The sequence below is a fragment of the Macaca mulatta genome, chromosome 12 (genome assembly GCF_049350105.2).
Source record: "Macaca mulatta isolate MMU2019108-1 chromosome 12, T2T-MMU8v2.0, whole genome shotgun sequence".
Lineage (NCBI taxonomy): Eukaryota > Metazoa > Chordata > Mammalia > Primates > Cercopithecidae > Macaca > Macaca mulatta.
The window spans coordinates 143,059,509-143,086,030 of NC_133417.1; the positions used below are offsets into that span (position 1 = coordinate 143,059,509).

At 35.9% G+C, this 26,522-nt stretch overlaps 1 protein-coding gene across 1 annotated transcript; it reads left to right on the forward strand.

Annotated features, from left to right (window-relative positions):
• Positions 1-3,400: 3,400 nt before the first annotated feature.
• RBM44 (RNA binding motif protein 44) lies at positions 3,401-26,361 on the forward strand. Its single transcript, XM_015111458.3, has 11 exons — positions 3,401-3,897; positions 3,986-4,008; positions 4,386-4,470; positions 6,060-6,174; positions 6,906-7,034; positions 9,876-9,955; positions 10,060-10,133; positions 11,847-12,132; positions 16,979-17,124; positions 17,264-17,409; positions 25,411-26,361. Exons 1-10 carry the CDS (start codon positions 3,661-3,663, stop codon positions 17,385-17,387), a joined length of 1,299 nt encoding a protein of 432 aa, XP_014966944.3. The 5' UTR covers positions 3,401-3,660; the 3' UTR covers positions 17,388-17,409; positions 25,411-26,361.
• Positions 26,362-26,522: the final 161 nt, after the last annotated feature.

Genomic DNA, 26,522 nt, shown 5'->3' on the forward strand with positions numbered 1-26,522 from the left:
AAAAGAGGAGGTGTTTTTTGATATTTTGGAACATCAAGATAAGACTGTTGACTTGGAAAGAATCTACAATATTTCAGATGCTAATTATAGAGAAAGTGCTGAAGATACACAAAAGCATGATACAGATGAAGACTCACAGCAGGAATATCACAGTGCTGAAGAACAAGAATACATAAGTAACCACTTATCTTTTGACCAAACAAAAACATTAGGTATATCTAATCCAGAAGTTGTTGAATTAGGAAATTTGGGTTATGAAGTTAAATGTGCTAGCAATGTAGAAGATAATCATGTTAACTCGGGAAGTGGTTCTGTCATCTCTTCAGATTCATTTGATGTTTATGGACAAGAAGAGTCACTTCATGTCTCCAAATTTCAGAATTCTGTTATGTTAAGAGAATATCATGACCTAAAGCATGAAAAGTGTAAGGAAAAAGAGACAAGTTCAGTATACCACACTGTATTTGATGGCAGTGTACTAAGAAGCAATTCTCCAGGAAACCAGGAATCTCAATCTAAGAGTGGTTCCTTGAGCCCTCAAAAAGTATTAAAAACGAAAACTTATACTGAACACATGAAATCTCAAATAAATGAAAGTAAAGATTTTTGTGGAAATAAAATTGCTGAGAACAAAATATTACTGCACCTTGAAAATCCTAGCACATTACCACAGGATAAAGCTTTAGAGACATTACCCCAACCCTGTAAAGATTGTCAAACTTCCTGGACCTCTGTTTTTGATGATTCAATAATTTCTGCCTATGGATATTCACATTATGAAAGCCTACAAAACACCCCTGACTCAGCCTTAGATTTTTCTGCTATGCTACCGAAGATTGCAGTGAGAGATAATCAGGCAATAGAAGATAATACTTGCCTAAAAGTTGCTCATAGCAGTACCACAAAGAAAACATGCTTTCACAATACGGAAGGAACATGTACTAACTTGATGACAGATGCAGCAAGTTGTACAGTCACAATTAATCAGACAGTGGATGTTAGCACTGATTTTAGGGCTTGTTTCACAACCAGCAGAGCAACAAGTGCAAGACCTTCTGTAGTATCTACATCAAGCAACACAGATATAACAATGATGAATAAAAAACGACCTGATGAATGGCAAAATGAGAAACAAAAAAGTGTGGCTTGTAGTACAGATTGGTCATACAGTGAAGATTGTATAGATACACAGATGGCTATGACAAAAGGATCAGGAAAATCTCCCTCAGTTGACAGTTTAAAACCTAATGGAAATTTTCTAAATAAGGTAAAATCAATATGAGTAATATTAAAATTTAGACTTTATAAAGAGACAGTATATGCTAACGTAAATGTTTTTGGTTTGTTGAATTAGGGCTTTTGTGAGAAAATGCTAGATGAGGGGAAAGGTTTATAAATTACCACCAGTTCTATCCTCCTCTCATGGCAGCTTCTCCCACAAAATCCATTAGAAATTGAATTATACATTTTACTAGTTTGGAATTTCAGATGTAACATATGTTTTTTTAATTTAATTTTAAATCATATTTTCAGGATTTCCTGGAATTAAGAAAACCATGTGGTATCACAGACCTAAAGAAACATCCTGAGAGGTACATCATATATATATGCTTACAGATACATCTGGAAGAAAAAATCAAAATAGTATTTGCTTTCTGTATAGCATGCTTACCCATATAGAATAATAGCTAAAATGGACTTCAAGAAATCATCTGTTTCAACCGTTTGCCTTCAAATAAATATTAAAACAATATAGAATATTAAAGCTCTTTGCTTACTGAGATTTCAGTCTCAATTTCTTCAGAAACTTGTGGCATCTAATCTTTACTTGTTCAACCCAAATCCATACTGATTTAATTTTCCATTTCCTTTCATTTTATTCGCCTGTAGACCAAAACAAACTAGCACCTTTGGAATATGTCATTTATTTGGAGAAGTAAATAACTACTTTCACAGGAGCATTTTAATCTTGATTTTAACTCATTGCGTAATTTGCTTTGCATTTATTAGATACTCTTGTAATTCAGAACACAGTGGAGAACCAGGAAGTGGGAGGGAGAGAAACAGGGAAAGTCTAAGATAAGCCAAATTAGTTATCATACTCTGAGGTCATTTACTTTTTCCTTCACTTGTTACTCATTCTTCTAATGTTTAATCTGGTGTTTCAGTTCTATAAAATTAAATAGAATAATTGGTTTCTAGAAGCAAAACTATTGAGAATAGCTAGAAGTGGTAATTAGTAATAAGAGAAGACCTCCGAAAACTACTAATACTCAAAAAAACAGTGACTTGGGGCTTTTTGATATAATAGTACTGCAAAATATTTACTTATGTTAATGATCCTTAATTATTAAGAAATATGTAAATTATTTTCTATTAAAAAGATAATATGTTTTAAGAATAAGTTTCATCAAAAATGCTTATAACTTTAAAAAATCTTGGCCAAAGTTTGATTTAGGTTGAAAAAAATCCATTGGTTCTGTATAAATAAGGTCATTACCAAAATGACTTTATCCAGAATGAGCAATTCTCCAGAATAAACAATTCTCAAATTCATACTTCCTTTTTTGGTATTGAAAGTATGAATCTGAGAATTGTTTACTTCCTGGACTTCTAGAATGAATATATTAAGCTTTAACTTCTTGTTTTCTGAAGTTGTTACATATTCCTACAGCCTCTTCAACCTCAGTATAAATTGATTTAAACTTGACAGGGAAATATAAAAAATTTAAAATCTGTTTCTGGAGGCATGTTATTACTATCGAAAAATGTTTGGAATCTTACCTGATCCTATCTTTTATTTTTAAAGGGAAGTTCAACTTTTTAAAGATACGGAGAAGGATTTGCCATCAATGTGCTGTCAGAAAATAATGCAGAGAGCCATAAAAGCAGAGCTGCACCTTTTAAATGTTCACTATCAGATGTGTCGTCGCCATTGTTGTGATATTTACAAACTTGTAATGGAAAATAGGGAAGGATTAAATATGTGTTTATTAATTTTAAATCTGTTTTTTCTTAGGAATTTGTCACTAGCTTTAAGTTTATTCTAGACAGTTTCTTTAATTTTCATTTTTGAAGAGTAAAGTAAGGAGTAGATTGTTACTGGGTTTGTTAGTTAGCCTAAGGGTAATAGAATCCTTGAGTTTCATGGAGGGGCCACAGGCATGGTTGGCATGACAAATCCAGTGAAAACATAGATTTGTTGTTTCTTTATAAAGTTCAAGTAAGGATGAAGTTAGAGGGTTTTGCATGACATGCTACCACACTTTCTCTGGCTTATGTGTTGACAGTTGTTTGTACTGCCCTTAGAAAAACACATTTACTGTGGTTCATTTTTTTCTTTTACTCAACATTTAAAAGAAAATATTTAGAGTTCTAGTAAAATTAGAACCAAGTGGGGTTGAGCAAGGTAGCTTGTGCCTGTAATCCCAGCACTTTGGGAGGCTGAGGCAGGAGAATCACTTAAGGCCAAGAGTTCAAGACCAATGTGGGCAACATAATGAGACCCCCCCCCCCGCCCATCCCTACAATACATTGTTTTACAAACTAGCTGGGCATTGTGGCATACATGTAGTCCTAGCAACTTGTGAGGCGGAGACAGGAGGATTGCTTGAGCCCAGAAGTTCAAGAACCAAGTGTATAATATAATATTAGTGTTAAATGGATGACTTGGGCCTAAATAATTTAGTTTTGTGCACTCAACTTTTGAACAGGAATTTATCAAGTAATTCTGCTAAGAAGGAAGTGGGATCAGCACTACTGTCTCTTTTGGGGGACTTAAAAGTTAGATATGTGACTTTGAAAGAAAAAATATACAAAGGCATACCACTGGAAGAGCTGCCCCCACTGTCAGTAGAATCAAAATTATTATCTACCTTCTCTACTTTTGCTTCCAGGGTATGTATATATGTTTTAGAAATTAAAAATTTTACTTCATTTAGACAAAACATTTTAAACAAAGATTTTTTTCCTTTTCTCTTTCCAGCTAATGAAAAAAGAAACACATGTGTGAGTTATGGTTTCATCTGATTTATAATTCATTAGATCCTAAAACTTGCTTAATTCAGTTAACTTTAAACTTTCTGTTTTGTTCCCTATTTAGAACATTGATAAATGTTTTATTGAAGTGTTTATCTTTTTTCTTGATATTTAATATTGTACAAATTTATGGGGTACATGTAATATTTTGTTACATGCATAGGATGTGTACTAATCAAGTCGATATTCAGGATATCCATCACCTTGTGTATTTGTCATTTCTATGTGTTAGGAACATTTCAAGTCCTCTCTTTTAGCTACTTTGAAATATACATTGTAGTTAACTATAGTCACCTTACTCTGCTGTCAAACATTAGATCGTTTTTCTCCTGAAGTGTTCCTTTTAGCTTTTCAGAAGCAGATGCTGAACGAGATGATCAGAGGACTCAAGATTTTGATGTTTCTTCGAACCTAAAAAAGACAATCTCTCAAGTAAGGGTCCTTGAAAGTTCATCAATGTAAACCTTTAATTGTATGGTTTAAGTAAAGTAAACCATAATTTTCAGAAACCCTGACATCCTTCTTTTCACTCAGCTGGCTTACTTTGTGTACTACTATTTGATGGATATAACTGATTATAATGATATATTTATGTCAAATCCTGATCAAACAGATGTCAACCGTATATATTGAGTAGGGTGACCATATAATTTACACCACGCCAGGAGACTTTTGCGGTTGAAAGAGCGTAATGGTAATTCTCTACGACAGTCAGTATAAACCTGGACTGTCCTGGGCAAACTATAATTTAGTGTCATAATCATGTTAAGCCAGTTCAATTAAAACTAACATTTTGTACCTTCATCTCATGAGATAAAGTAATAATTCAGTCATTTTAGACAGGGTAAAGTTATAATTTCTTCTTTACTGAAATGATGAAAATCATTTTTAAATGCCTGTCATAGGTTTTCTTATTCTCTCGTTCCCCCAAGAAAATGTTTGTCAGATGACAACCGAGAAGGAATATTTAATCTGTGTAAGAACACTCTGAAAATTACAAAGTGTTACGGAAACATTGGTTATATTCCATTATTGAGCAAGGAGGCAATCGAATAGGAAGGCTGGGGTTTAGTCTGCTTTTCTGACTTTGGTTTTAACTCTTGAGATTTTCTTTATTTGAGTAATATTAATCCCCCAAGATGAATTCCAAAGTTAAAAGTCAAATACTTGATTGAGTAAAATTAAATTACTTTAAAATTGTCTATTCCGTTGTTAAATTCTTTTTTTAAAAAATCTCAGTTATCCACAAAGAATTAACAGGTCAAAAACTAGATTTTTATGTATTTAATGGTAGGAATGGTATAACCTGTTTATTTAGAGGGAACAATAAATTATTTTTTAAAGAACAAGATGAAGATGCCGTTCTTTATAATCTTGGTTTTAGCTACAAAACAATATTTATTTTAAGTTGGGATTATGTTTTAATTCCTGTCTCATTAAATTAACTGGTAATGCATGAAACTCAGTATACTGTGTTTCTAAATTTCAGCTACTCATGTACCATCTTCACAATTTACCATAGCCCTGTATTACCTATAATATTACTTTGTCTTTAAATGATTCTCCTTTTTACATAAATTTAAATGTAAATAATAACTATTACATATAGGAAAGAAATACTACTACTTATAAATAAAAGATACACGTAAGCATACACTAAATTAAATATATAACTGTTAAAGGTTAATGTGATAAATACTTGTGTGTATATATATATACCTCCAAAAATTATCTCGATTACTTCTCGTGTATATGCCACACTTTGCCAGATAGTAGTGTTAGCACAGTCATTATACACAGACTGGATTCAAATTGTAATTCTTGTTAACTGTGTAACATGAAGCAACAAGTTACTTAGATTCTGTTTTCTCACATGTCAGGTCAAGTTGATAATGTTTTGCTTTCATAGCCCTCATTACTGTAAGGGCTGAATAATGCCAGTGAAGAGTACCTGTCACATAGTAAGAGCATAATAATTATTTGCTCTTATTTATTGTTGTTTTTGTTATCTTAATCCTCAGATGTCTTTATCGTCTGACAATAGTCGTGCTACACAAAACATATCACCCAAAAAAGATGACTTTAAAAATGGTGATATAAATGCAGACTTTAGTCAACTGAAACTTGATGATAAAGGTTAGTATAAAAATGTGTTATCTTGTATAGTTGCTGGAAAACAAAATAAGGTTTAAAGTATTGGTAGTGTTTATTCATTAAAGAAAAATAAATATTCTTAATTGACAGAAAGGCATCATTCTGATTATAAATGTCAAATATGTTCTTATTGCTATTTGACATCTTTAAGGTTGCCTAATATAGCTGACAATGCTAAATAATTATATGGACTCTTATTCTTTTGGTTCATGTTTTTAGTATGAAAATTCTCTGTTATATCTAATTTGTATCTCTAAATTGTGTGCATTTTTAGCACACGAAAAGAGATTGTGATCATTCCAAAAGATTATTAATTTAATTGTAATGAAATAAAGAGCTGCAACGCAGCTTAATTCTTTCAAAGATGTTTCATGTTATTGCATATATAAAGATAATATGTCTTTTTCACTAAAGGACAATTCAAAATGCTGAAAATTAAGGGTTTCAATAAGCTGGGAATAGTGTTTTAATTAAAGGAAAACTAGGAAACAGATCACTCAGACTGAAAGCAACTTTTTATTCAAGGGCTACTGAAAATCTCTTCTCAGAGAATCTTTGTGCTTGGTTCTCTTATTTTGCTAATATTTATCTTTAGATTTATACCTAAAACTCTAGTAGTCATCATCATGCTGATTCATCCATGGTTTTTAGATAACTTTTCAGTGTGTTGGACATTATATGTCATTCATAGCTCATTGTGTTTAATGTCTTAGACTGCAGACATTACCAAGAGATGAGTGAAGACTGGTCTGATGCTAAAGAGAACTTGACAGGAGTTGACATCTCAGGAACACAAGAAAATCAAATAGAACAAGACAGATGGAATTTGGATCTTACACTAGGTTGGTTCTCAAGAATTTACTGAGAAATCCTAACCTAGATTATTTGTAAAATAGTGCTTACCTGCTTCTGTGTTGTGATGGGCAACTGAGTTGTTTTAATATTTTATTCCTGTTTTGGCTTTTCTTTATAAATAAAAAAATGAAGAAATTGTTCAGTTGGAGGTCAGTTTTTTAAAGAGGAAAAAAAACTGCTAAAAGCTTAAATCCAAGATTTAGTTAACAGGTAGATACCCGCATTCTTTCTCTTGCTCAAGGCCAACATCAGCACTCCTGCAGGGCATCATTTTCCTCTTTCCAGGCGTGGGTACATGGTGAATAAAACCAGCTTCCCAGTTACCACCAGGCAACCAGTACTAATCTATCAAATTGGTGTTAATGATGAAAACTATTTGCTTTCTCTTATTTCAATAATTTTAGGGATGTTTTCATTTTTAGATAGTCCTTAATTGCTTAGAATAGTTATAGTTTTCTCTAGTACCTGTGATTATTGCCCTTCTATCATTTCTAGGTAAGTTTATGATACCTTTCCTTATTTTTTTTTGTATCTTCTATGGATTTTTCTTTTGTTTTCCATATCAGCATTGGTTTTATTGTTTTTTCCCTGCTTGTCTAAATAATGCTTATTATGGTTTTTTAAATAACATTTTAAAATATAGGAAAATTAAAATTAACTGGTTTCTCCAACCTGCAATAACCACTATGAATATTTTAATGACTATTTTTATGCATTTTCTTATGTATATATTTAATACACACATGCAATTTAAAGTAAATAGCATTATATCATCTATTTTTGGGGTTTTGTTGTTGTCATTTGTTTTTTGAAACAGAGTCTCTGTCACCCCAGACTGGAGTGCAGTGGCACTATCTTGGCTCACTGCAACCCTTCACCTCCCAGGTTCAAGTGATTCTCCTGCCTCAGCTTACAGGTGCCCACCACCACACCTGGCTAATTTTTGTATTTTTAGTAGCAACAGGGTTTCACCAAGTTGGCCAGGCTGATCTTGAACTCCTGACCTCAAGTGATCCACCCGCCTCAGCCTCCTGAAGTGCTGAGATTACAGGCGTGAGCCACTGCACCCAGCCCCATATCATCTAGTTTTATTCTGTTTTTTCTTCCCTTGCATTAGTTTTCTTCATGTCACTTATCACAACACTGTATGGTTTGCTTACCTGATATATTGACTGCCTTCTCATCCTCTCATTAGCTCAGTGAGCTCAGGGATTTTTATATGTTTTGTTTACTCCCTATCTCCAGTGCCAGGTACGGCATGCAGCCCATTGGATGTTCATTAGCTATTTTGTGTTGAAGTAGTGAAAGGTGAGGTGATGGGTATAATGTATGTCTTCTGATTCTTATTTACCCTTTTTTACTATACTGTAGCTCATTATTCCCTCCTCACTCCAATGTAAAAATATAAAGGTAGGTGGTTTTGCTATTTTCTCTATAGAATACATCATGATTCAAAGAGGTTAACAAATGAAATAAGTTAATGAAGGTTGGGTATTATTATCTAACGATGACAAACTGTGCCTGGATTCCAGCACCACCATTTACTATACTTGTGACCTAAACTCCTGAGACCTCAGCCTCCTTATCTGCAAAATGAAAATAATAATAGCTACCTTGTGGCGTGGTTGTGAGAATTACATGAGATGATGTGTATAAAGTGCTTGCCATATTGCCTGGAGCACCAGAAACACTGGATAAGTGTTAGGCTACTCTTATATATTATTATTTAATGAAAAAAATAAAATTTCCATATCGCCTATTACTATATAAAAATTGTAAAGCATATAAATAAAAGCTACTTTAAGGATTCATTCAGCAAATATTTGTGTTCTCCCTATGTGCCAGGTATGGTATTTGCTAGTAATTTGAATCTCTATTCAGTGGATCCTTTTTGGTTTCAAGTTCTCTTCACAATAGAGACTATGAAAATGTACTCTAAGAATTTTGAAATTTTTTATCAAGAAAAAAATTTATCCCTAATCCTAGTATTTGTAGTTTGGAAAATCATGCTTTCTAACTCAAGTTGTCTCCCCGCTTTTTTTCTTGTGTGCCCTTACCATTATTACAAGCTATATATTATAATACCTGCTATTGATCCTTGTCCAGTTAAAAGGTTTTCTTGGTGTGATGTTTCCCCAGCAAGGGAATTTGCATAATGAGAGCTCTCAGACCACTAGCTCTAGCCAGCATTAACACTAGGGAGTTAAAATCCTGTGTGTGTCCAGTGTTCTAGATAGCACTTCTCTGAACCAAAGACAAATGAAAGACAACTGCAGATTGAGAATATTTTTTAAAAGCCTGTATGAAACATGTACAGACTTTTTAGGAGTCTCATTACCTAAACAATACAGTATAACAAATATTTACATAGTATTTACATTTTATTAGGTATTATAACTAATCTAGAGATGATTTAAAGTATACGGAAGGATATGTGTAGGTTATGTGCAAATACTATACCATTCTACATAAGGGACTTGAGCATCCTTGGGGTGTCTGAGAACCAGTCCCCCAGGGATACTGAGGAACAACAATTACAGTAATTGATTACTTTGTTTAGATGTAATTTGTCCATTTTTGAGCTACAAGAGACTTAACTAACCCAACCTCTTTAGTTTTTAAGATGATGTGATTAAGGCCCAGAAATCTTAAAACTATACGGCAGGCTATTAGTCCTCAGTCTAGAAGTGCTGATAGTTGCTGATAACTTTATAATAAACTTTGGGTTAGTAAAAAGGAAGCATAAAATATGTAACAGCGTTCACATTTTCTCTGAAACATATCAGTACAATAAGGATCATTTCTGTTACATGTTTTTCTCTAAGCAGAAATGAAGAATGTTGAACCCTCACAAAGAGATAAAGGTTATTTGATACATGTTGGTGGCCTCTGCCCTTCAGTATCTGAGGTATACCAGGATTATTTTTTTGAGCTTCATTTTCAAATTTATTAGTTGTTCATATTTTGTTGTACTTTTCTACCCTTCACAAACTTTTATTTCTCTTCTTTTAGGCCGATTTAAGGTCTCATTTCCAAAAATACCAAGTTTCTGAAATTTCAATTTATGATTCTTCTACTAATTACAGGTGTGTTTCCCAACTTTAATCAATGTGCATTATTATGTGTCTGCTGTTTGCCAAAGGTTCTATACCAGATATCAGCTACAGTGGTGACAAAGTCAAGGGCTATTCTCACAGGGTTTCACAGGCCAGGAAAGGGGACACATGGACAAATAGCTGCAGTCTTGAGTTGATACTGTTCTTAACCAGATCTTTTTTTTCATTATACTTTGTAACTTGTTAATGGTATACAGGAGGGTTATTGATTTTTGTATACTTTATCTTGCTACATGCCATTACTTAGGGAAGTAGAGCACATTAGGTAAAAGAACGGCTTCCAGAAATAGATAACATTGGTTCAATTCCCAGCTCTGTCAACAACTTGGTTAATAAATTTAGGCAAGTTACTTAACCTTTCTGTACCTCAGCCTCTTTGTATATAAAGTGAGCATAATAATACTACCTTCACAACATTGCTGTGAAACTATTACAAGTAAAATATGTGAAACACTAGGAATAAAGCCTGGCACATAGTAGGTGCTCAGAAAATTGTGTTTCATTTTACTATTTCTGATTTCAATTACTTTTTAGTTGACACTCAATATATTTTAGGTAGACAGCTACCTCATTTACATATAGTTACTTTGAGTATGTATGTTGCTACTTTCTGTTTTGTGACATTGCCAGATGATTCAAAAGTATTAAATAACAATGGCCATAGCTTAATGGAATTTTTTTTACTGTTTTATCATTAAAAGTGATAGCTGTTTATTTCAGATATAAAATTTTTATCAATTAAGAAAGGATCCTATTTGTAGTTGGGGTTGCAATTTATTAAAAATGTGTGTCTTAAATGAAGTCATATAATTGTAAGATAATTGTTTAGCTGTAATTATTTGACCTGTTGATATGATGTTAATACATTTCATTAAAGTAGTATTGTAATCTTAGGAGCATTACTTCATGTGAAAGACTCTTTTAGTATCTTGTTGAATACTTTTTAAGAACTATGGTTTTTTTCTTACTTGAAGTATTTTGCATTCTGTGTAGAAATTTAGAAAATACAGTTAAATGCAAAAATACAAGGAGTTTATAAAAATGTATCCATAGTCTCATCATTTGAAAACAGCCACTCTTCCCAGGATTTGGTGTATATCCTTCCATTGACACTGTCTAAGGCTGATGCTTTTATAGGAATAGCTATTGCCCAACTTTCTTGTGTATATGATTAAAATTCTGATTAGATTTTCCAACTCTTTGTTTTTGTCTGTGTATTTCCCCACTACAAGGTCATAAAGATACACTGTTGCATATTCTGCTAAATATTTAAAATTTTGCCTCTCACATTTAAGCCTTTAAGTTATCTGAAGTTTATGTTTATACATAGGGATTAGTTTTAAGGTTTTTTAGTTATGGATAATCAGATGTCCCCAGACCACTAATCTCGGCAACTCTGTCATATATTAGCTTTGCGCATATTTTACATTAGATTTTAATATAAAATTAATAGGAGATAATGTGTAAGAAATACTTTTCTTCTATTTCCCATCTTTAACTTGGTTTTTATTTAGTTATCCTAAATAAATATTCTTCCTAATCCCAAGGTAAGTACAGCAACCTTTTTATTTTTAAAAGCAGTTATTCTTGTGAAAAATGTATTTGCGTCCGTAGTTACAAAATTAAGTTTGATGTAATTTGAAGTCATTAACAACCTTTTGGTTTTCTGCTTTTATGTTTTAGATATGCATCTCTTACTTTTACAAAAAACAGCGATGCAAAGATAGCTGTGAAAGAAATGAATGGGATAGAAATAAATGGAAAGTCAGTAAATGTGCGGCCTGTTAAAATTCTTGGAGAATATACATCACCACTTTCCTCCAAAAATGGGAATAGAATTAGTTCGAATAATTTAGAGAAAAGCACCAACAAAGAAATCCACTCAGCCTTCTCCATTTCTAGATTGCCCAGAACTAGACCACGGCAGCTGGGATCTGAGCAAGACAGTGAGGTTTTCCCTTCCAACCAGGTTAGTGTTTTTGATAGATCCCTTAGATGGTCTTTGTATGTCATATTGCTGTAAGTAGCTTTGTAGAATAAATAACTTCAATATGCAGTCTTGAAATGGGAATGACAGCATTAATCTGAATTTTTTTTAACCTTGAATCCACCCTAACCTGGTTTTGTACAACTCCAGTTGTTCCTGGGGGGAAATCTAGATCTTTGTAGACCGAGCTAACGAAAAACTCATTTTAACTAGGCTCTTTGCCAATCCTTCACCGTCTTTTTATTACTACTCTATAAGTAACTAATTATAATTTCATCTTGATTTTTCTTTCACAGCTAACCTTATCTCATAATTGTTAAAACCATAAAGTGTAGTCATTTTATTTTCATATATTCTCATGTCTCTGTTACTGAGGTAAACACCCTGTGAAAAGTGGTAAAGTTTGCCTCGTTCAGTCTTTTCTCTCCACTGCTCAGCAAATTGCCTGGAATCCCATAGGTGTTCCATATGTTTTTTTTTTTTTTATTTACATACAGTAAAATTCAATACTTTTTGGTGCCTGTAGCTTTAGACAAATGCATATAGGCAAATCAGCACCACCATAATCAAGATTCAGAACAGTTCCATCGTTCCAAAAAATTACCTGGTGCTCTGATCTGTTTCTTATTCTTTTTTTTTTTTTTTTTTTTTGAGGCGGAGTCTCGCTCTGTCGCCCAGGCTAGAGTGCAGTGGCGCGATCTCGGCTCACTGCAAGCTCCGCCTCCCGGGTTCCCGCCATTCTCCTGCCTCAGCCTCCCGAGTAGCTGGGACTACAGGCGCCGCCACCACGCCCGGCTAATTTTTTTGTATTTTTAGTGGAGACGGGGTTTCATTGTGTTAGCCAGGATGGTCTCGATCTCCTGACCTCGTGATCCGCCCGTCTCGGCCTCCCAAAGTGCTGGGATTACAGGCTTGAGCCACTGTTTCTTATTCTTAAAACTTGACCTTTTTCAGAACATTATATAAATGAAATTATACTGTATAGCCCTGTTAGCCTGGCTTCTTTCACTGAATGCATTTGAGATTGATCCATGTTGTTGTGTATGTTGGCATTTTATTCCTGCTCATGTTGTGTCCATTTTTATTCAGTTTATTTTATTACTGAATTTTGGTGTTTTAATATTCTGATTTTGAGTCCTTTACCAGATAGGCGATTTGCAAATAATTTTTCTCACTTTGTGCCTTGTCTTTTCATTCCGTTAACAGTGTCTTTCTCAGAATAGGGATATTTTAGTATTTATGAAGTATAATTTATTAATTTTTTTATTTATAATGTATGCTTTTAGTGTTGTAGCTAAGAAATCTTAGCATAATCCCAGGTCACAGAGATTTTCAGTTAATTTTTATATATTGTTTCTAGTATTTGTTGAGGTCGTTATTGCTTATTTGCATTTGTTTCTGTTTTGCATATGGAATAGTTCCAGCATCATTTGTTGAAAAGATGATCCTATTTCTGTTGAATTACCTTTGCGCCTTGGTCAAAAATCAGTTGACCATGTTTGTGTGAGTCTATTTCTAGACTGGAACTGTTTTGTTGAACTGTTTTGTCTCTTTCCACCCGTAGTACACTGCCTTCATTACTGTAGCCTCATAGTAAGTTTTGAAATCAGGTAGAATGAGTCCTCTAACTTTATTCTTTTTCAGAGTTATTGTGGCTATTTAGTCTCTTCGCCTTGCTGTATACTTTTATAATTCACCTATCTACAAAAAAAAAAAAAAATCCTACTTGGATTTTTGCTGGGATTATTTTGAATCCATAGATCAGCACAAGAATCAATACTTGTTGAATAAATGAATATAATTTTTTCCCTTAATAAGAGAAAGGGATCTCTTCTAACTGTGTCCTTTATCCAGTCCTTTCCTCATTCCTGGAGTTACCACATTCCTTTTCTATACCATTAGCAACTCCACTTCCACTCACAGACCTTAGCCTCTACTCAAAGTCAGGCACAGCCCTTCCTAATCCTGACAGGATTTTCACTTGACTTTGCATTCCTCTAACTTTACCATCCTTATTTGTCCTATGGTTTTTTTTGTTTTGTTTTGGGGAGTTTTTTGTTTTTGTTTTTTTGTTTTGTTTTGTTTTATTTGTTTGAGACAGAGTCTCACTCTGTCGCCCAGGCTGGAGTGCAGTGGCGCAATCTCAGTTCACTCAGTTCAATCTCACCTCTGCCTCCTGGGTTCAAGCAATTCTCCTTCCTCTGCCTCCTGAGTAGCTGGGATTATAGGAACCTACTACCTTGCCTGGCTAATTTTTTTGTGTTTTTAGTACAGATTTGGTTTCACCATGTTGGCCAGGCTCATCTTGAATTCCTGACCTCAAGTCATCTGCTCGCCTCGGCCTCCCAAAATGCTGGGATTACTGGCCTGAGCCACCACACCCAGCCTGTCCTATGTTTTTATTGCCAAAGTTCTCAATCAAGTAGGTTATATTCAATGTCTGTTTCTTTTCTTCTCTGTTGTCCTGATAATCTGACTTCAGTCTCTAAAATTTTACCTAAACGGCCCTTTTCATAAGGCACTAGTGACCTTTTATTTGTCTTTCCCTCATCTGCCTTCCTCTTGACTACTTTGCCTGTTTGACACTGTTCATCCCTTTCTTGAAACTTTTCCTTTCATCTCAGTGACCCTTCATGTGTGGGATTGATTTACTTGGTACATAGCCTCAATCTACAGCAGGAAGGAAGGAAACAAAGTGCAGCGAAGCTGCGTGGGGCCCTGAGCTGTAGGTGTGGGATCTGTGGCTCTCGCTTTCCTCCTTGTGTAGCACATGTGGTCTCCTGCCTCTGCTCTCCGTGTGCTTATTCCCCTTATTCCCCTTTCTCTACACACTGCTTTTCTCTGCTCATGACTGCTTTCTTCCCCCATTTGGCTTTGTTTTGCTTGATTCTAACTCTATATGTTCAATTCAAGTCCCTGTGATCTGATTAATTCATTTGCTTCATGTTCTAATTTCAGTCTTTTTTTTTTTTTTTTTTTTTCCTGAGACAGGGTCTCACTCTGTCACCAGGCTGGGGTGCAGTGTCACAACCACAGCTCACTGTAGCCTCAAAGTCCTGGGCTCAAGCAATCCTCCCACCTCAGCTTCCCAAGTAGCTGGGACTGCAGGTGTGTCATCATGTCCAGCTAATTTTTGTATTTTTCTGTAGAGACCAGGTCATGCTATGTTGCCCAGGCTGGTCCCAAACTCCCGTCCTCAAGTGATCCTTCCACCTTGGCCTCCCAAAGTGCTGGGATTGCAGGCGTGAGCCACCACACCCTGCTAATTCCACATGCTTTAGACAGGAAATTGAATTGATCCAGGCTGTGATTTTGATGTTCATTAGCTCAGGCAGCAACACTCTTGATCCTGTCAGCCGTGGCAGTGGGCCATGGGGTTGGGAGAGGGATGTTATAAAGAGGGCCATACGGGCTATTGGTAGGAGTATGTGGATCAGGAAGTTCCTGTAACCATCTTTGTTAAACTAATATCCAAGTTCTCTTTCCTTTCTGGCAATTTCTTGTTCCATTGTTCTTTTTCTGATACTCCACATTTATTTATTCTATTCATTCATTTAGAAAATATTGATTATCTACAATGAGAAGCAGAATCATAGTGATTAATAAACACTCTTAGATTCATAACCTGGCTCTGCCACTTACTCACCATGTGACTCTGGAAAAGTAACCTAACCTTTCCATTTCTGAGCTTCCTTATCGTAAAATGGAGATAAGAGTCATTACCTCACAAATGTTGATGAGTTTAAATGAGCTTACCACAGAAAAATTTTTAGAACAGTGCCTACCTTGGTAGATGTACCCAGAAAACATTAGCTGTTGTTGTTATTACTTACCAATAATTTGACTTCTTTCTTAGAGAGCATATTCTTTCTTGGAGAGCACTTACTTCAACTGTCACTTAAACTATTGTATCCCAAACTTTTTATTTATTAAACAAATAGTTATTACATACCAACTGTGTACACTATTCTAGGCACTGGGAAAGCAACAATGAACAAAACAGACAAAAATCTGTGCTCTTAAGGAGCTTAAATCTAGTGAGGGAGTTGAGGCAATAAACAAGCAAGTGAAAGATATAACGTTCTGATGTAAAAGGTCCAGTATATTATGTCTCTTGCCCTGACTTCATCGAGGCTTTAAAGTCGGAATCCTTCCTTTGTTGAACTCTTATGGTATTTACAGTGGTTTTCTACAATTTATAGCCTACTTGCATTGTTAACAGTAACTAATTGGTCATTTCAATTTTGTCTCTTCGCAAATGGAGAGGGCTCTGTTTTATATCACTATAGTTTTTCCCACGCAGCATATACTGCACTTCTGGGCATACAGTTTGTATTCATTACATACAGCATATAGTAAATATGATGTAAAATATCTCTAATTACTGTGTAGCCTTTTTTAGGTTGGTTAAGAGAATTAAGCCTTAATGCCCTAAGCCTAAAACGTTTATTTAATGAATGAATCTCTCTCCTATGCATCTAAAATGAAACTAGTTATATCCTATCTTTGGGAGAATTGAGAAAGTAGTTACATCATTTTCTGTGTTCTGTGGTTCAGATGAGAAATCTGGTTGAGAAAGGCTTATTTAGACATAACCTCGTATACTTTATCAGAAAGAAAAAATGTTGGGTGTGTTTTGTAGTATATGGCCCTGAAACATAGCCCAAGTAAATGCAATTGATACAAATAATCCCAAGTTAAAGTAAACTTTTAAGGAGTTTTTATTTTATTATTTTAATTTTCAAATATATTATTATTGAATAAGCTGTATTGTCTTTATGTAATGGTCCTTACTGATTTTAAGAAAACTTTTTAAATGCTTATTTAGGGTGTCAAGAAGAATTGTAAGCAGATTGAATCTGCTAAATTATTACCTGATACACCTGTTCAATTCATACCTCCAAATACATTGAACCTTCGTAGCTTTACCAAGATCATAAAGAAACTGGCTGAACTGCATCCAGAAGTCAGCAGGTAATAACCAAAATTATGTTTTAACTGGTTTAAAACTTTTGTGTAAAAATACAGTTCAAGTTAATAACTTAGATATATTCAGAATGTGTTCCTTTGGAAAAGACAAATAAATACTCATGTATGTTTTCCTTTTGCATAGAGACCATATTATAAATGCGCTTCAGGAAGTGAGAATAAGACATAAAGGTTTTCTGAATGGCTTATCTATTAATACTATCGTGGAGATGACTTCATCTCTTCTGAAAAACTCTGCTTCCAGTTAGGAATTCAAAAAACAATAAAGAGGTAAAGCAACCATATTCTTTCATATTTGAATATTACTTAAAATTTATAAGCTATTGATTTCATTTTATTTTTACATAAAAAAATTAAATTTAAAATAATAATATAATCACAAAATAACATGAAGTTTTAAAACAAGCATACTGTAATTAACTACTAATGCAAAACTAATTACCCTAAAATTGACTGGCTTAAACAACACTCATAAACTCACATTTTGCAGATCAGGATTCAGGGGTGACTTAGTCAGGTGGTTTTAGCTCAGGGTTTTTCATGTTGCAGTCAAGATGTTGGCCTGGACTGTAGTCATTCAGAGGCTTCACTGAGACCAGAGGATCTGCTTCTCAGGAGGCTCATTCACATGTCTGTTGGCAAGAGGCCTCAGTTCCTCACCACACAGGCCCTTCCATAAGGCTCTTCAACTGTCTTTGCATCATGGCAGCTGGCTTCCCCTAAGCAAGAGAGAGAGAGCAAGATGGAAGCTGCATTGTCTTGTATTATCTACCCTCAGTAGTCGCAGATACTGCAATTTTTACATATCGAAGGTTTGTGGCAACCCTGCATCAAGCAAGTCTATCAGCGCCATTTTCCAACAATGTGTACCCACTTTGTGTCACATTTTGGTAATTCATACAACATTTCAAACTCTTTTATGACGCCTGTTATGGTGATTGTGATCAGTGATCTTTGGTTAGTATTGTAATTATTTTTGGGCACTTTGAACTGCACCCATATAAAACAGCAACTTTTATAAATGTGTGTGTTCTGATCACTCTATTCATTGGCTGTTTCCCCATCTCTTTCCCTCTCTTTGGTCCTCCCTATTCCTTGAGACACAATACTGAAATTAGGCCAACTGATAACCCTACAATGACCTGTTAGTATTCCAGTGAAAGAAAGAGTCACATGCTCACTTTAAATCGAAAGCTAGAAATGATTAAGCTTAGTGAGGAAGGCATGTCAAAAGCCAAGACAGGCTGAAAACTAGGCCTTTTGTACCAGTTAGCCACGTGGTTCATTGTTGGGAAGCCAATGAGGAAAAGTTCTTGATGGAGATTACAAATGCTACTCCAGTGGACACAAGAATGATAACAAAGTGAAACAACCTTATTGCCAATATGGTGAAAATTTTAGTAGTCTATATAGAAGATCATAGCAGCCACAACGTTGCCTTAAGCCAAAGCCTAATCAGAGCAAGGACCTCTTTTCCATTATTTGAAGGTGATGAGAGAGGAGAGGAAGCTGAGGAAGGAAAGTGTGAAGCTAACAGAAGGTTAGGTTAGTTCATGAGGTTTAAAGAAATAAGCCATCTATTTTTTTTTTTCCTGAGATTTTGGTGCACCCATCACCCAAGCCCTGAGCAGTGTACACTATACCCAACGTGTAGTCTTCTATCCTTCACCTCACTCCCACCCTTTCTTCCAGTCCCCAAAGTCCAATGTATCATTCTAAGAAGTCGTCTTTGTAACAAAAGTACAATGTGAAGCAGCAAATGCTGATGGAGAAGCTGTAGCAAGATGCCCAGAAGATCTAGGTTAGATAATTGATGACAGTAGCCACACTAAACAGCAGATTTTCAGTGTAGAAGAAACAGCCATCTACTGAAAGTAGATGCCATCTGGGAGTTTCACAGCTTGAGAGGAAAAGTCAATTCCTAGTTTCAAAGGACAGGCAGGCTCTCTTGTTAGGGGCTAATGCAGCTGTTGACTTTAAGTTCAAGCTGATGCTCATTTACCATTCTGAAAATCTAAGGGCCCTTAGGAATTAACACTAAATCTACTATGCCTCCACTCTATGAATGGAACAACAAAGCCTGGATGACAACACATCTGTTTATAGCATGGAGGTTTTTTGGGTTTTGTTCTTTTTTTAGAGAGAGAGTCTTGCAGTCACCCAGGCTGGAGTGCAGTGACACAATCATAGCTCACTGCAACCCTAAACTCCTGGACTCAAAAGATCCTCCTGCCTCAGTCTCCTAAGTGCTAGAACTACAGTAGGTGCACGCCACCATGCCCTGCTACTTTCTTTTTAAATTTCAACCTTTCGGCCGAGCACAGTGGCTCACACCTGTAATCCCAGCACTTCGGGAGGCCGAGGCAGACGGATCAAGAGATCGAGACCAGGCCGGGCGCGGTGGCTCAAGCCTGTAATCCCAGCACTTTGGGAGGCCGAGACGGGCGGATCACGAGGTCAGGAGATCAAGACCATCCTGGCTAACACGGTGAAACCCCATCTCTACTAAAAAATACAAAAAAAAACTAGCCGGGCAAGGTGGCGGGCGCCTGTAGTCCCAGCTACTCGGGAGGCTGAGGCAGGAGAATGGCGTAAACCCGGGAGGCGGAGCTTGCAGTGAGCTGAGATCCGGCCACGGCACTCCAGCCTGGGCGACAGAGCCAGACTCCCTCTCAAAAAAAAAAAAAAAAAAAAGAGATCGAGACCATCCTGGCCAACATGGTGAAATCCTGTCTCTACTAAAAATACAAAAATTAGCTCGGCATGGTGGCGGGCACCTGTAGTCCCAGCTACTCCGGAGGCTGAGGCAAGAGAATCACTTGAACCTGGGAGGCAGAGATTGCAGTGAGCTGAGATCGCACCACTGCACTCCAGCCTGGCGACAGAGCAAGACTCCATCTCAAAAAAAAAAAAAAAAAAAAAAAATTAAACTCTTTGTAGAGACAGGGTCTCACCTATGTTGCCCAGGCTGGTCTCATATTCCTGGCCTTAAGCAATTCTCCCACATTAGCCTCCCAAAGTGCTAGGGATTACAGGCATGACCCACTGAGCCTAGCCTGTAGCATAGTTTACTGAACCCCTGGACTCAAGCAGTCCTCCTGACTCAGCCTCCCTCAGTAGCTGGGTTTACAGGCACATACCACCATGCCAGGATAATTTTTTTTTTTTCTAGAGATGGGGTCTTACCATGTTACCCAGGCTGGTTTACTGAATCTTTTAAGCTCACCATTGAGACCTACTACTCAGAAAAAAAAAGATTTCTTTCAAAATATTATTGCTTATTGACAACGCACTTAGTCACCAAGAACTCTGATGGAGATGTAGAAGGAAATTAATGGGTTTTTTTTAATGCCTGCTAACACAACATCCATTCTGCAGCCCATGGATCAAGGAGTAATTTTGACTCAAGTCTTAAATATTTAAGAAATACATTTCATAAGGTTATAGCTGCCATAGCTGATTCCATAATGGATCTGGACAAAGTAAATTGAAAACTTTATGGAAAGGAGTCACCATTCTAGATGCCATTAAGAATATGTATTATTCATGAGAGGAGGTAAAAATATCAACATTCACAAGAGTTTAGAAAAAGCTGAATCCAACTCATGGATGACTTTAAGGGGTTCAAGACTTCAGTGGAGGAAGTATGCTGATGTGGTAGACATAGCAAGACAATTCAAATTAGAAGTGGAGCCTGAAGATATGACTGAATTGCTGCAACCTCATGATAAAATTTGAATGGATGAGAAGTTCCTTATTATGGATGAGCAAAGAAAGTACTTTCTTTTTTTATTATTTGTTATTTTTGTAGAAATGGGATCTTGTTATTTTTCCCAGGCTGGTCTCAAACTTCTGGCCTCAAGCAATTCTCCCACTCAGCCTCCGAAAGTGCTGGGATTACAGGTGTAAGCCACTGTGCCCAGCCCAGAAAATGCTTTCTTGAGATGCAGTCTACTACTGGTGAATATGCTGTGGACATTGTTGAAATAACAACAAAGGATTTGGAATAGTACATAAACTTAGGTGATAAAGCAGTGGCAAAGTTTGAGGGGATTAAGTACCCATTCGGTGTTTAAAAAAAAAGTTTAAGGAAATTGACTCCAATTTTGAAAGACGTTCTAATCTGGGTAAAATGCTATCATACAGAATCTCAAGCTACAGAGAAATCTTTTGTGAATGAAAGAGTCAGTTGATGCAGCAAACTTCATCGTTGTCTTATTTTAAGAAGTTGCCACAGCCACTGCAGCCTTCAGCATGACATGAGTACATCAGAGAAAAACTGCTTGAAAAATTAAAGCCTAAAAGAACTATAAAGCAGCTGGAGGGATAAAGTTTACCTTAAGAGTGCAACAGTTAGATTCACAGCTGACTCCCACTCAACAGAAGTCACCAAATAATTATCCAAGCCCAAAGCTCTAGACCCAGGAAAAGAGCCTTCAAAAATAAATGTAAAATAACTAATTATCATGCAAATTTTAAAAACTAAGATAATTTGTTACTTTAGAAGAAGCCCTACTCTAAAGAAAATACCAAGGCCGGGCGCAGTGGCTCAAGCCTGTAATCCCAGCACTTTGGGAGGCTGAGACGGGCGGATCACGAGGTCAGGAGATCGAGACCATCCTGGGTAACACAGTGAAACCCTGTCTCTACTAAAAATTCAAAAACTTAGCCGGGCGAGGTGGCAGGCGCCTGTAGTCCGAGCTACTCGGGAGGCTGAGGCAGGAGAATGGCGTGAACCCGGGAGGCGGAGCTTGCAGTGAGCTGAGATCCGGCCACTGCACTCCAGCCTGGGTGACAGAGCGAGACTCCGTCTCAAAAAAAAAAAAAAAAAAGAAAATACCAGAATGTTCTCTGGGAAAAAAGTGATTTTAAATGAAAGGTCAGAGGTACAGGAGAAATGAAGATCAACGAAGAGTAAATATGTGGTAGGTCTCAATCAATATTGGCGGTAGAAAACAAAAATAATGATTTTTATAGGTTCTAATGTAATTAAAATACATGATAATACTAATACATAAGTTGAGAGGGGATTAAGTATTCTTACTATTCTAAACACCTTGCAGTTTGGGAAGAGAGTAAGATGCTCTGTGTTGGGGGTACTCAAGACCACCCAAGCTTCATTATATGCTAGGAGGACTCACGTAACTCAGGACATAGATGTGTTCATGGCTATGGTTTATTACAGCAACAAAATATGAAGCAAAATCAGCAAAGGAAAAAGGTACATAAGGTGAAGTCTGGAGGAAACAAGCTTCCACGAGTCCTCTTCCAGTGGAATCACACAAGATGTGCTTAATTTCAATGAATTGTGACACCTATAAAATGTTGTCTACCAGGGAAACTCATTGAAGACTCAGTGCCCAAGGATTTTACTGGGGGTTGGTCATGTAGTTGCCCTCTGCCTAGCACATACTGTAGCTCCAGGCTGTCAGGGAGCAGCAATTCAGCATAAACCACACTGTTTGTATAGCAGTTTTAGTATAATGAGGCACTCATCACTTCTGGAAATGGTGGGAACCCCCACCCCAAAATCCCAAGTTCCTAGATACCAGCCAGGGGCCAACCTTGCAAGCAGGTCTTTCTAAGGATGGCAGTCTCAGGACTGCTACATTAATTATTTTTCTACACATATGCCAGTTGATATCAGAACAAAGAATCCATGTTGTAAATTTGGGGGCAATTACTAAAAGAACAATTTTTTGTGGGGGGGGGGGTTGTTTGTTTTTGTTTTTTGTTTTTTGTTTTGAGATGGAGTCTCGCTTAGTCGCCCAGGCTGGAGTACAGTGGCACGATCTCAGCTCGCTGCAACCTCTGCCTCCCGGGTTCAAGCGATTCTTCTGCCTCAGCCTCCCAAGTAGCTGAGACTACAGGCATCCGCCACCATGCCCAGCTAATTTTTGTATTTTTAGTAGAGACGGGATTTCACCATGTTGGCCAGGATGGTCTTGATCTCTTGACCTCGTGATCCATCCGCCTCGGCCTCCCAAAATGCTAGGATTACAGGCATGAGCTACCGTGCCCAGGCCCTAAAAGAACAATTTTCAAAAGCATATGGAAAATGAAGTTGGACCTTTACCTTACACCATATCCGAAAATCAACTAAAATGAATCAACAACTTGAACATGAGTTAAAATTATAAAACTCTTAGAAGAAAACAGTGGAAAACTTTCGCAGCATTGGATTTAGCGCTGATTTGGATATGGCAACAAAAGCATGGACAACAAAAGAAAAGATACATATATTAGACTTCATCAAAATCAAAAACTTGAACATCAAAGGACACTATCGAAAGAGTGAAAAGGCAGCCCACAGATTGAGAAAATATTTATAAATCATATATCTGATAAGGGGTTAATACCCAGAATAGGCTGGGGAGGAGGTGGCTCACGCCAGTAATCCCAACATTTTGGGAGGCAGAGGCAGGCAAATCACTTGAGGCCAGGAATTCAAAACCAGCCTGGGAAACATGGTAAAACCCCATCTCCACAAAAAATATTAAAATTAGCCAAGCATGATAGCACATACCTATTGTCCTAGCTACTCAGGAGGCTGAAGTGAAGGATCCCTTGAGCCTGGGAGGCAGAAGTTGCAGTGAGCTGAGATTACGCCACTGCACTCCAGCTTGGGTGATAGAGCAAGACTATCTCATAAATAAATAAATAAGTAAAACAGGCACACAAACCAATGGAACAGAATAGAAAACTCAGAAAATAATGCACACTTACAACAATCTGATCTTCAACAAAGTCAACAAAAACAGGCAATGGAGAAAGGACTCCCTATATTCAATAAATGGTGCTGGGAAAACTGGTTAGCCATATGCAGAAGACTGAAACTAGACCCCTTCCTTACACCATATACAAAAATCAACTCAACATGGATTAAAGACTTAAATGTACAGTCTAAGACTTATAAAAACCCTTGAAGAAAAACCTAAGAATTACCATTCTGGACAGTAGGACAATTACATTCTGGCCAAGATTTCATGATGAAGATGCCAAAAGCAATTACAACAAAAACAAAAATTGACAAGTGGGACCTAATTAAACTAAAGAACTTGTGCACAGCAAAAGAAACGGTCACCAGAGTAAACAGATAACCCACAGAATATGAGAAAATATTTGCAAACTGTGCATCTGACAAAAGTCTAATATCCAGAATCTGTAAGGAACTTAACAGGGAAAAAAAAAACCATTAAAAAATGGGTGAAGGACGTGAACAGACATTTCTCAAAAGAATACATTCACCTGGCCAACAAGCATATGAAAAAATGCTCAGTATCACTAATCATTGGAGAAATGCAAGTCAAAACCACAAGATACCATCTTATACCAGTCAGAATGGCTATTATTAAAGTCAAAAAATAACAGATGCTGACAAGGTTGTAGAGAAAAGGGAATGCCTATGCACTGTTGGTGGGAATATAAATTAGTTCAGTCATTGTGGAAAGCAGTTTGGTAATTCCTCAAAGAATTTAAAACAGAACTACCATTCGGGCCAGCAATCCCATTGTTGAATATATGCCCAAAGGAATGTAAATCATTGTACCATAAAGATACATGCATGTGTATATTTATCACAGCACTATTCACAATAGCAGAGACATGAAATCAACCTAAATGCTCATCAGTGGTAGACTGGATAAAGAGAAGTGTATGTATACACTATGGAGTACTATGCAGCCATAAAAAAGAACGAGATGATGTGCTTTGCAGCAGTATGGATGAAGCTAGAGGCCATTATCAAGCAAACTAATGCAAAAACAGAAAATCAAATACCACGTGTTCTCATTTATAAATGGGAGCTAAACTTTGAGTACATATGGACAAAGAAGGGAACAGCAGACACTGGAGCCTACTTAAGGGTAGATGGTAGGAGGATGGTAAGGATCAAAAAACTACCTATCTGGTACCACGCTTATTAACTGGATGATGAAATAATCTATACGCTAAACCCCACATGTAAATTATATATATATAATGAACCTGCACATATGCCCCTGAAACTAAAATAGAAGTTTAAAATAAAATATCTTATTTTTCTTTATCAAAATAAAATTAGAGGCATGTAAAAGAAATATTAGAGTTAAAATGATTGCTAGATACAAAGACAGTACACAAAAATTAATTGCAATTCTCACTATCCATGATGTAAGAAAAATGAAATTTGTTAAAAGATACTATAGTACCATTAAAAACAAGGGCCTAGGAATGTATTTAACAAAAGATACTCAACAATCATTGTTGATTTCTCCTTTCTTTTGATTCTAGAACTTCCTTGGATAGTGTGTCTCCTCCTTCAGAGAATGTTCTACAGCACTTAGGAAAAAGTAGTAATAACAAGATGATGTAATTAGGTTGTGTAAATGGGCTAAGCTGTTAAAATATTCTACTTCATAGCCCTCCTTTAAAATCGAGCAGCAGTTGTCTATACAATATTAAGATCTCTGTTTGTTTAAAGTTAAAATATAATTTTAATAAGTTTTAAAATTTTTTATTTCAATCTTGTTGTTTAGAACATCAAGGTGCGTATTTGGGATCTAAAGAAATGGTCTTGTCCATTTTAAAAACCTTTATTAAGTCACTTTTAAAATATACTGACCAAGAAAGAGGTTTGTTGTTATATCAATGTTTGTGAAATGATTTCCATACATAAAAAAAGGTAATTTACCTGAACTTTATCTTAAGACTCTTATATTGGATTATAGGATAACAGATAAACTGTATAGATACATTCAGAATCATACAACATTTTGGAATGTGTATACTTTCAGGCTTCCAAGATAATTAAATTACGTCATGATACATTTCATGCATTTTTATGACTTCAGTATAAAACATTCAGGTGCGTTAGCCATTTTCGCTAGGAAGGGTAAACTTGTATGTGCTTTGGTACTTAAATTTAAATGTTCCCTATAGTGCTTGCATTCATTTTGTGAAAAGTTCTGTTGTATTGTTACAACAATTTTCAAAGGCTAATTTTATGCCTTATCTGATAGAAATATAGAATAGATGTTTCTTTAATTGCTTACTTTTTGAAAGTAATATAATATTTAAGTTGCATTTTTATTAATAGTAAGGTTAACATTTAAGTCTGCATTTTCTTTAAATGTTTTAAATGTTTATAACATTCAATGTTTAGTTGGTGTTACTTGATTAAAAATTAGCCATTTAACGTTTATATTTGATGTATTTATATTTAATAAAGGCATCTAATCTGTAGTACCACTGTCAATTTAATGCTTTCTTCGGGTTCAGTGGCATTTTTTTTCCCAGAATAACAAATATTCTTTATTTATTTTATTTTATTTATTTTAATTGCCAAATAGTAGTTGTACATATTCATGGGGCATATAGTAATATTTTCATATATATAATGTATT